General features: G+C 38.5%; 1 protein-coding gene across 1 annotated transcript; it reads right to left on the reverse strand.

Annotated features, from left to right (window-relative positions):
• Positions 1 to 1,080: 1,080 nt before the first annotated feature.
• On the reverse strand, positions 1,081 to 11,014 carry LOC109048560 (indian hedgehog B protein). The gene is made up of 3 exons (XM_019066207.2): positions 10,169 to 11,014; positions 4,042 to 4,303; positions 1,081 to 1,998 (listed from the first exon to the last, which is right to left on the reverse strand). Exons 1-3 carry the CDS (start codon positions 10,466 to 10,468, stop codon positions 1,313 to 1,315), a joined length of 1,248 nt encoding a protein of 415 aa, XP_018921752.2. The 5' UTR covers positions 10,469 to 11,014; the 3' UTR covers positions 1,081 to 1,312.
• Positions 11,015 to 12,063: the final 1,049 nt, after the last annotated feature.

Raw genomic sequence — 12,063 nt, forward strand, 5'->3', positions numbered from 1 at the left:
TTATGTCATAGAATATAATGTGAAAATATCTTGAGCTTGTGTTAACTACAGACCTAATTTGAGACATTTAACCAATAAACCATGAAAAAAAACACTGACGTCTAGAAGATGGAACTTTATGTGTTAAAATACTAACTTGTTTCCTGGTTTTGGCCTACAAAAACACGTCATCCTTGCAGCACTTCATAGAAGTTTATGTTTTCCGTTTCTGAGAACCCTGGAAATGTGTAAAAGGGTCCATGGCATGAGTTTGGGGTTGGAATATCTGAGCATTAAAAAATATTTTTAAAATTCTGCTTGGTGTCGCTTGTTGCAGAGAAATGACACTCTTCACCTTCAGTCATTAAAAAGTCTGCTTTTGGTACACATTTGCCGAGCATAGCACTATCCCCTTAAAGGGATAGTTCTCCCAAAAATGAAAATTCAGGTATTAATTACTCACCCTCACATCGTTCCAAACCCATAAGACCTTTGTTCATCTTCAGAACACAAATGAAGATATTTTTTGATGAAATCCGACAGACCCTTTTAGACCCTCCACATACAGCAATGGAGCTACCACATTTAAGGCCCAGAAAGGTAGTAAGAACATCGTTAAAATAGTCCATGTGACATCAGTGGTTCAACCGTAATTTTAGGAAGCTACAAGAATACTTTTTGTGTGCAAAGAAAACAAAAATAATGACTTTATTCAACAATTTCTTGTCTTTCGTGTCATTCTTCGATGCGTGTTCAGGAGAGTACCATGACTCATGCATGTGATGCTATTGACGGATAAGCTGCGCCTTGTTTGAAAGCAGAGTTAAACATGAAACAGTCTTCATAAACATGTCCGAAGATTTTGACAGAGGGTGACTTGCAATTTTTTGCACAGCCTTACTTATTCAAACCAGAATATACAGAGGATGAACGTCAGAAAGCTGGCTCCTGCGTCAGCAGAACCATATGTATGCGTTATTTTTGTTTTCTTTGTGCACAAAAAGTAGCTTCTCATAGCTTCATAACATTATGAACGACTGATGGACTATACATGGACTATTTTAACAATGTCTTACTACCTTTCTGGGCCTTAAATGTGGTAGTTGTGTTGCTGTCTATGCAGGGTCAGAAACCTCTTGGATTTCATTAAAAATGTCTTCATTTGTGTTCCAAAGATGAATGAAGGTCTTACGGGTTTGGAACGACATGGGGGGGGAGTAATTCATGTAATTAATAGGAATCATTTCTAGGTGAACTATTCCTTTAAGTCATAAACCCTGAGCGTTCAATCATTTCCCACCACTCACTCTTCTCTGAGTTTGTTTTCAATTCATCATCTTTGGTGATCTTCTAAGGCCCACGGGTGGAAGAGTTCTGAGTCTAGCAGTAGTGTTCCCACACTGAGTAGGACCTGAGAGTACCAGTGTAAGCCGTTATTGAGGATCCGATCCGGTCCGGTCCAGCTGTACAACAGGCGTAGAGGTGCAAATGCCCGGTGAGCTAGCCGTGGTTCATTCACCGCAGCGTAGCATGAGGTCATCACTCCATTCACCACCAAAGTCCCATGGGCAGTAAGTGGGGCGTAAGCCCCTCGGTCCTCCCGCACCTCCACTCGAGTGATCCGTGAAACACGCTTCCTAAGATCTCCTTCATCCACGATCAGCAAACACTGCCCTGGCTGGGCATCACTGGCAAATATCGTCCGGAGGGATCCAGGCTTTGGCTGGCCCCCGCTGGAACAGTTTCCAACCCAGACAAACAGTAAATGAGCTGGCGTTAAGGAGACGCTGGCCCCATCCTCAGTGCTTATCACATAAAAGTGCTTCTGGGTAATGGGGCTACGGTCCAGGAAGGCGAGGACTTTGCTGTAGACGAGCTCGCCAGTCCCGTCACTTCCCATCGAGGCCAGAACGAGGTCTCCTGCTCGTAGGTCTCGGACTGGTCTGTGAGTGCCGTCCTCCATCGTCACCAGAGCCCCTCCAGGAAAACAGCCCCCCGTCTTTGCTGCTACTGAGTGCTCTGAAGAAAAGTGTGAGGAAGGAATGGAAGAGAAGAATGGAAAGAAAGAAAGGAATAGAAATGTTTCATTAAGGAAATAAAGAATGGATTCAACGCCCAAGCCCGTTTCTAATCTTCACTTCTGACTAGTTGATATACCTTTGGCCTTCAACCCCTTGTTCATTGGTTGGTCCTATGGTGTTTCCCTCAGTGATTGGTTGAGTTGGTAAATAGGATCAGTGTGGCATCCTCAAAGGGGGACTTTTACTACTTCTTCATTGGGACGTTGGTGTAGGAGCGCCTTCTAGTGGACTGATTCTGACTTGACTGCCACTGCCAGCAATCTTGCCTCTTTAGACTCTTTAAATTTTTGTACAAATTGCAATATATACATAAGGATATACAGTATAAATATATAAGATTATAAAACTCTGTTCCTTCTGATCATGTCAGGGATAGCTGACTAGCATAACGATCTGAACAGGAAGGACAGGAGAAAAAGGAATAAAGAGAAAGAAAATAGTGGGAAAAACAGAGAAACAGATAATGAATATTAGAGATTTTATTATGAAATTCAATGTATGTAAGAAACAAAATAGTAAATCACATCTCTGTAAGAGATGGGCCAGATAACAACTATGCAATCTGCAGACTTTTTTCCACCCATTTCTCAGTTGTTTTTGGAGGAAAATCTGCAGAATACATTTAAACATGATAAAATGCTTTAAACATACTTATAATTGAATCACTGGCCAAAATATGTAATAAACGAGCATGCAGAAGTGGAAGTTTCTGAATGACGAATGTTCCAATTCTGCGAGTTCTGAGAGTTCTGTGTGCACAGATTACATTTATATTTATGCAGACGACTGTTTGTGGGCCTGCTAATGGCTAATGCATTTCACAATATTATGTTGCAATGAAGTCTTAAAGGGTGAATGAGAATGACTTTAGTCTTACCTTGTTGTTATATTGTTAAGCTTACAGCAAAATTACAAAATATAAGAATTTCCCCTCTGTTTGATGAATTGTTATCACTAGAAAAAGCTCAAATAGCATGTTGGCTATGGATGCTAAAGCTACATGAAGCCTATGTTGACTTGCATGGAAATAAGGGTCAAGGTAAAGCATAGCTGGAAAAGTCAGAAAGGTAAAGTAAATGTTAGAAATGGTGAAAAAAAGAAGTGTGCATTCATCAGACGGCCCAGTGCTGCAAGATTGTGCTGTTTTAATATAATCATGTGAAGCAAAGAAATGACATCTGATACCGAAGATGACTCAAACATGGCTCGCTACATTAGATAGCTCATTAATCCACAGTGTGTGTAGAAACAGGAATCTAATGCGATTCCTTCTGTATCCATAGACATGCTCTAACAGTCCATCTCTTGCCCTTGTTTTCTCACATTATATGTCTGTAAGAAGCTTTGTTAGTTATGGTTAGATTTAAAAAATAATTAATAAATAAAATAGAATAAAATAAAATTGCATTTATTGACAAAATAAAACAGTTAAAAAAAATTATATATATATATATATATAAATCATAATATTGTGAAATATACAGTTTAAAATAATTTAAATATTTTAGTTTTTTAATGGGATTTATTACTCTAGTCTTAATATTTTTGTTGAAATTATGATCTTTTTAGGATTCTTACAGAATATTTTGTAACATCATAAATGTATTTACTGTAACTTTTGATCAATTTAATGCATTCTTGCCGAATAAGTTATTAATCTATTTTTTTTTTAAATTACTGACCCCAAATTTTTGAACAGTAGTTTATGCCATGCCCACTTTTCTCAATTCAATTAATGCCCCAAAAATAAGTCCAACCCTACTGTTTTCTCATTGAATAGACTGTTTCACACAGAAATACATCTGATTGCAGAAATAAAATGAGATGCAAATAGTGTTTCATGGTGACTCAAAATTAACTTGCTAATATCCCACCATTTTTGTTTTCCTTTCACACCTTTTATCGCAAGGAGAAGTCTGTTTCTCACTTAACCTCTTTCCCCCTGCACAACCTCAGCGCAGACACACACAGCTGCTCTCACCTGATTTGACACTGCAGTGTATGTGGCCTTTGGATTCGTAGTAGACCCAGTCGAAGCCGGCCTCCACTGCCAGACGGGCCAGCATGGCGTACTTGTTCCGGTCGCGGTCCGAGGTAGTGATGTCAACCGCCCTGCCCTCATAATGCAGAGACTCTTCAGAGTGATGGCCGTCTTCATCCCAGCCCTCCGTCACACGCAGACGCACGCCAGGCCACAGGTTCATCACTGAGATGGCCAGGGAGTTCAGCTTATCCTTACAGCGCTGCAAAAAAATAACGCATGAGAAACACTGGCCAACAAAACAAGTCAAAATGGTCCATTTTTTGGCAAAATATACATCAAATATATTTAAATTTACATTTAGCAGATGCTTATATCCAAAGTGACTTACAAATGAGGACAATGAAAGCAATAAAAATCAACAAAAGCAATGAAATGCAATATATATATGGTATGTATGATTTTTTAGGATAGAACAATATTTGGCTGACATACAACTATTTGAAAATCTGGAATTTGAGGGTGCAAAAAAAAAAAAACTTGAAAGTTGAACAAATGAAGTTCTTATCAATGCATATTACAAATTAAGCTATGATATATTTACAGTAGGAAATTTACAAAATATCTTCATGGAACATGATCTTTACTTAATTATCCTAATGATTTTTGGCATGATTTGGGCAAGAAAAATCGATACTTTTGACCCATACAATGTATTGTTGGCTATTGCTACAAATATACCATGCGAATATACCCAGGTTTTGTGATCCAGGGTCACAAATGTGAAAAGTGATTATATAAATAACGAGGGTTATTAGGGTACTAGGGTTTATTATTGTTAACTTAAACTAAAACCATTAAATAAAACACTGTAAAAACACAAAGATTATTGGACTATATTTAACGAGAAAATACTTCATGTAAAATCAAAATTGTAAATAAAACAAATATTATTGGAGTACGTTTTACAAGACAATACCATTTCAGTCTTTCTACTTCAAAATTTAGTGTTTAATTCAATGCGTTACTTGCTGCTTTTTTGTAATTACTTATGAAATTTACTAGCAATTTCTGAGTGAAAATTGTTTCTACTCCTGTGTATCTCAGTCTTTCTTTTTAAAAATGTCATGTTTAATTCAGTGTTACTATCCATTACTTTGTAATTATTTGTGAAATTTACTAGAAATTTCAAAGTAATTCCTACACATTTTTTAGAGTACTTGAAATAAAATAAAACATTAACTGAAATATTGTAAAATACAAAAAATTTACTCAATTTTTTTATTTTTATTTTAGCTAGTTGCCAAAGTAACATTTCTCATTTACATTTAGTTAACTTAAAATACTAAAATAACAAACTTAAATTAAAAATAATCAAATACTATATTTAAAAATGTCAAAAATATTAATCACGATTATTCACACTAAGAAATACACAACAAAATTAATACAACTTTAAATAAAATTAAAATGAAATAAAAAATACAAATAAAACTATAATAACATCGACGATACTGAAATAACATTGTCAGGTAGCTATAGCAGCAAGTGTCTCAGTAGAAGTGTGTTTTATGATCTGTTGTTCTTCCAGGCTAATAATTAACGTATTCAATGTGAACTAATAAGGAAATTAGTCATGTAAAATATTACAGTAACTATGATTATAGTGAAAAAATGTTACATTGTCTGGGGAAAAAAAGCAACTTAATGACATGAGTACAAAGTGAGTTAATAGATCAGTCACAATGTCTCACAATGAAATATATAAATATGTACTTCTGGTGGTTTATGTAGCGTAAATGACTACTGTGACAGCATTTAAACCCAACTGAATGCTGAACTATGATACATAAGTTACCAATTAAACAAACAGAAGGAGGCGTTGCGTGCCTGAGCGAGAAAGAACACAAGGCCATTGTCTGGACTTTGTGAATTTCCTGCAAGAAATATGGATTTTAGTACGCTCATGTCAAAAAGCCTGTGGCAAGCAGTTGCTAGGTGAGAAACGCGGTGAGCAATAGCAAATATAATCCTGACAGCCATTTGTAGAACTGACGCATTTGTGGTTAGCACAAACACACTCAGCCCATGGGCTGATAAATCCCTGTCTCAACCAAAGGCCACGAGACATGCAAGGTCACTGGAAAACCACCAACTAAGTGGTCACAAATTGCTTACTGAGTGACGGCAGAGATTCTTTGATGTCGCCATCCTAAGTCCTCACTACATAGTTGTGCCATCAAACCGTCTATTTCTGTTCTCTGAATTGGAGACCCACCTTTCCACTCAATAGCTACTCTACAAAGCTCTGCGGATTATCTGTTTAAATCAGTGATTCGATGTCTCTGTGCTATTAGGATCTATCTCTCAGAGTTGAGCTGGGTCTGTATGGATACCATCAGACCAGTCCAGAGGCTGGTATGGGAGAGGAAAGGAGATTTGAAAATACAGTGCCAGTGTGTTTGGTTTCTCTGTTGAGTCTCCAAGGTTCACTGAAACCAAAACATGTACAGCAAATGCTTAGACTACAGTCATAGTGTCAACAATGATAATGCACTCTCCCACACTCGAATATGCTTACTTGTATGCAAACCTGTATATATGCAAACCCTTGGCTTGCTTTTCTCCATGGAACCCAAATGGAGATGTTTTGAAGAACTTTTACACTGCTAATTCTCAAATAATAAATGAAAATGTAATGGTAGCAGATACCAGGGGCTGTCAAGCTCAAAAGAAATGATCGAAAATGTATCATAAATGTGGTCCACGCGCTTTTTTTCCAAGTCTTCTAAAATTAAACCATAAGTTTGTGTGAAGATCAAAATTTGTTGTTATTCGCTGCAGGAATCCTAAAACCTAGAAACGACTTTCCGATTACATTGCCCCAAGGTCAATTGGTTTTTTGGAATAAGGTTCGTTAAGGTATTTTCACTTTTTTATCTGCGACATAAAATTCACAAATACCCCCTGTGATTTTTAAGTCTTTCATGTTTTGAAAAAGGTGGTTGCTAATAGAAGTGGGACTACAAAGGTTGTTGGGGATATTAAATGTTATTTTATAAAGGTTATCCTGATGAATAAATTTTATAGATCATAGATCCTATTGGCTTTTTGTCAAGGGAACCAGGGTGAAGCTACTATAACTGCCAGCTTGGCCTACAAAAGTACGACATCACTGCACAACTCTATAGATTTAATTTGGCTTTGTGCATATTTAAACTTGCAGGAGAAGACAAAGCACACCAGGTTTGAAATCAGATGCCAAATGCTGGTTTGGATATGAATATGCAGACAAGCAAATGAGATTTGAATTCTACAGCAAAGGCCAGGATTTCTAGAGAATGATTCCATTATATGGAATAGAGCAGTGTGAACCTTTTCAAATAGATCTCCTTTGAAAATCATATGGGCTTGGAACACCAGAATGACTGAAGTTTCATTTCTTGGTAAATTTTCTTTAAAGAACAAAACCCTCACTGTCCCTTGTGAGATTTGGGGGACCGAGTACCATTTTAGATGCAGCTTGCCCACTGCAAATATAAAGTGACATTTTAAAAATATCAAGTCTTCCCCATTCCAAACGTTAAAACAACCAACTGCTGAACCTTGAAGTGCTGCAGTAAATCTTAAAAAGACCAAGATCGATAAACTCTAAGACTGCAGAACCGGTTTATGGTGACCTGCAGAAGGAAACGGTAGTTTATGGTTAACTAGAAATATGTGCATTTGGCATGCTTTCAGAAATGCCAATCTGAATGGAAAAAATATGTGTTTTTAGTTATAAGAATACAAATATAGATATTTATGAAGACGTTTTTCCGAGCATGTCTCCTAAAAGAATAGTGACTCTGCGAGCTGTAATAGATGCCTATTCACATAGCAGTGTGGATTTTCAGCTTTTTTCGTTGTGGTTGCAAAAGTGAACTGGACTTCATAAATCAGCCCGTGAACTCTGTTAGTTTTTGCTTCAAAGCGGAGATCGACGGGTTTTCAGGAGGTGAGCCTTCACACTAACCGCGGGCTACACAAACACGCGCACCGACGGCGCAGGGCCCTGAACACTCGCGCCTGTATGAGAGCGCCGGGGCCACTCGCCACTGAATCAAAAATAAGGTGGAGAAAAATGTGTGTGTAATTAAGGCTTAAATGCATGTGAAGCTGACTATTTTTAAACACGTATGCCACAAAAACAAACAAAAAATAACACAGAATAAAAAGGAAAAACAGACCAGAGGTTGTCTCCAGCAGTCCCTCATAAATCGCGTGAAGGTCAGGTAAACGAGCGCGGCGCTCGCCGGAGAGGTGACAGGTAAAGACGGGGAAAGATCTACGAGCCCCTCCTCAGTTCCCACACGGCTCTCCTGGATATTAACATGTGGGCATTCAGAGGAAAAGAGCTGATATAAATACTTTTATGTGAGGGGGAGATTGGAGTCAAATGAATTCCACTCGGTACCACATCAACGTTGTAAAAAATATCTGACGGTTCGAAAAGGGGGTGTATGCAGTTAATCACAAGCGGTCGTGTTTAAGCATACGGGTAAACATTAAAACAGTCACAGGTCATGCTCAATCTACAAGGGCCGTTTTAATGTTTTCTTTTCCAATCGCACTTAAAACAGCAACGGCACTGTTTTAATTAAACGTTTCAGGTTTCCCTTCCCTTCCACTTTATTGACAGTCACCCCTTTTGCATTCATTCATTCACATAAATTGAGCAAGAGCCCCATGGGAGAAAGTTCAAATATGCGGTTATAAAATAACTCGACGACTACTGTGTCTCTCATTTGTTATGATATTTGTTCTGTTATGAAGACTGAAAGACCTGAAACCTTGAATGAACTCACTTTTCAGAGAGAGAGAGAGAGAGAGAGAGAGAGAGAGAGAGAGAGAAAGTGGTCTCTGTGCCTACATGCATCAGTGGCCACGACCATTTTTCATTTATGAGACAGAATAAAAAAAGTGACTTGAACAAAGGGTCCACACTGAAAAAGGTCTGGGAAGGTGACTTAAGGGTTGTAGATCTGAACCCCACAGTGATTGAGCCATAAACTCAACATACTACTGACTCTAAACCACTTGTTACTCCAGGCGGTCTATCTCTAAGTTCACTTTGGATGGAAGTCTCAGCTATACAATGAATCTGCATATTTTCTGGACCATATTTTCAGAATTATCTCAAGAACATTCCAAACCAAATCCCTGACATTTATTGATCTCCAGTACACTTTTGACAGTATGACAATGTACCCTGATTTATTGGGCAAATACAAAGCACACTGTATGGTAAATTAAATAACAGCATTGAAAATATTGTAGAACTGTCTATGTTGAAGATCTGGATTGGAAACTTAGGGTTGCTGGTTCAAGCCTCACTCATCCACGAATTATCACCATTCTGCCACTGATAAAGACACTTCATCCCAGAAGTCAGTTTGGATTAAATTTTAAACAGACCTTCTCTACCAAATTTCCTGAATTATCTCAAGGATGCCTACTACAATTTTTAGCCTAAGTGACAGTACCCTGAACTAATGCACTTGATCTTGAAAAGGCGGCTTTACTATAAAATTTAACAGTAGGATTAGTAACAGTACTCTACTGCATGAAGCATAGAGTGGTGTAGTAGCTTAAAGATCTGGGTTGGTAAGGGTTGCAGGTTCAAACCTAATTGACCAAACTTGTAAGACTTTCTCTCCTTGGCGGAACACAAATGAAGATGTTTTGAAAAACGTACAACTGACTTCCACTGAATGGACAGAAAACCCCAAGACATTTCTTCTTTTATGTTCACCAGAAGAAGGAAAGCCACACTGGTTAAGAATGTCATAGGGTGAGTAAAGAACTGTCATTTTTGGTTGAACTAACCACGTTACACTTTCAGAAAGGTACACAACTCTCGCTTGGACGGTAATACTAATATGTCCTTTTAAAATACTATTCAGGGGTTAATAATATACAAACATGTATCTTTTAGGTTTTGTACATTCGGGTACCGCTGTTACCCTTTATTTCTAAGAGTGTAATGCAAGTCGTTTTGGATAGAAATCTCAACTAATAAATAATAAATTAACACTTAGCCGACCTACTTGCTCTGATGAAACATTTCCGCGTGTGTCTGCCTCACCTGCGTCATCATGCGGTCCGCACCTGTGTTCTCCTCATCCTTGAAGATGATGTCTGGGTTGTAGTTGGGTGTGAGCTCTTTAAAGCGCTCGGAGTTGCGGGTTATCTTCCCCTCATATCTCCCACTGGCTCCCAGTGTTTTTTCGGCAACGTTTGGACTGAACTGCTTATAGGCGAGAGGCGTGAGTTTCCTTGGAGTCCGTCTCTTGCCGTAACCTCTGCCCGGTCCACAGCTGTCGTACGCCGGCGAGAAAGCCAAGATGAAGCCGGTGAGGAGCGCCGCCGCTGTGGAGAGTCTCATGCCAACCGCTGCCAGCGGGCACTCCAAAAGATGGAGTGTCAAAGATGGTGAAAATGATGATAAAGCGACCCTCCTCCCCCCAATCTCAGCTTCAGTCCCCGCGCAAGATCACCGAAGGGGGAGGAGGACCAGTCTATTAGGACACCTGGCGCTCACCATCCTTTTACGCAAGGAAAGACACCCCGGCAAACGTAGGGTTCCTCAGGCGGCGAGGCTGGTGCCAGCTCGTCGGTCCTCCTCTCAGGTCTGTAAAACTCGCTTTCTCTCAGTCCAAGCGGAGACAGGGGGAATAAATAGAGAAGTTCCGTTTATCTTGGCAAGCGCGTTTAGAATCGCCTGCAGGCGGGTCCTAGTTGCGCAGAGCCGCGGTCAGAGCGCGCGTCCCGCAGCGGTTTCTGGCTCCTGGCTCGGCTGTTTGACTACTGCGCTGTGGCACGCGGCTCTCAGTCGAGATGGAAATGGAAGTGACCCGAGCTCAGATGCTACTGAAGCAGCCGCACCCTGCCAGTCCTGCCCTCTGTCTGTCTCTGCCCTCCTCTCCACCCCTCCGGGTAGACGCGCTTTATCAGCCCTGCCGCTCTCCCCCTGTACCGCACCCGGCGGCTGCCAAGACGCGAGACAAACAAAAGGCGCATTACAGGTCTGGACTCTCGGACCCTGATGTGTCCAGTCCTTTGAACCTCAGCAGCAATGCTCTACTTACTGCCTGTCAACGGTACGTCAGCACACGTAAGCACACACAAAGCTACCACTTTGAGACAACGAATCTTTAACATGACTGACACCTTAAGTTTTTATTTTTCAAAGATCGTTAAGTTTTTATTTTTAATATATTTTTAGCATTTAAATTGTAATTATTAATTCATTAAAATTTTATTAATTTATTTAATGAATAATGCAATTTTTATTTTAGATTTTCAGTTTATTTCCAATTTTTATTCCAATTTTATTGGTATACTGATTTGGTTAAGGCGGACCATGCAATAGTAGTTTGATCATTTGTGACACTTTTTTTAGTCAAGGAGTGACAGGTCATCGGCAAACGTGTGGCAGTGCAGCATATATATATATATGTATATTTTTTTATTAATTCTATAAACATATCAGATATATTCTTTAATCTTTAAATTAATTTCGTGCTATTTAAACAATAGAATTTTAAAATAAAAGTTTTATTATTATTGATGCTCATTATTAAACCATTAAAACTTTTCATTAATGTTTGTTTCACTTTTGTATTAAAGGTATTAACTTTTTTTAATAATTACATTATTATATTAGTTATTCAGCTAATTTAAAACTTTTATTTATCCACTTTTACTCTTTAAAGTCAATTGACTGTTTTATTTTTTTAAGCATTTACTTTTTATTTACTGCATGTAAACTGGTTTTAAGGTGGACTGTGAGAATAGGACAGTTTGTGGAACACGACTAAGGTGGGACATATGGTTTATAGTGTTTACAAAATACATTTGCTGCAACTGAAACTACAAAAATAGAAACATTTTCTGCTATTTATAAATTAAAATTTTGTCAAATTAATTAGATCCCTACCTCTGGTCTGAAAAAAAAAAAAATATAATAATAATTTCAGC

Source organism: Cyprinus carpio, chromosome B6, assembly GCF_018340385.1.
Source record: "Cyprinus carpio isolate SPL01 chromosome B6, ASM1834038v1, whole genome shotgun sequence".
NCBI classification, from domain to species: domain Eukaryota; kingdom Metazoa; phylum Chordata; class Actinopteri; order Cypriniformes; family Cyprinidae; genus Cyprinus; species Cyprinus carpio.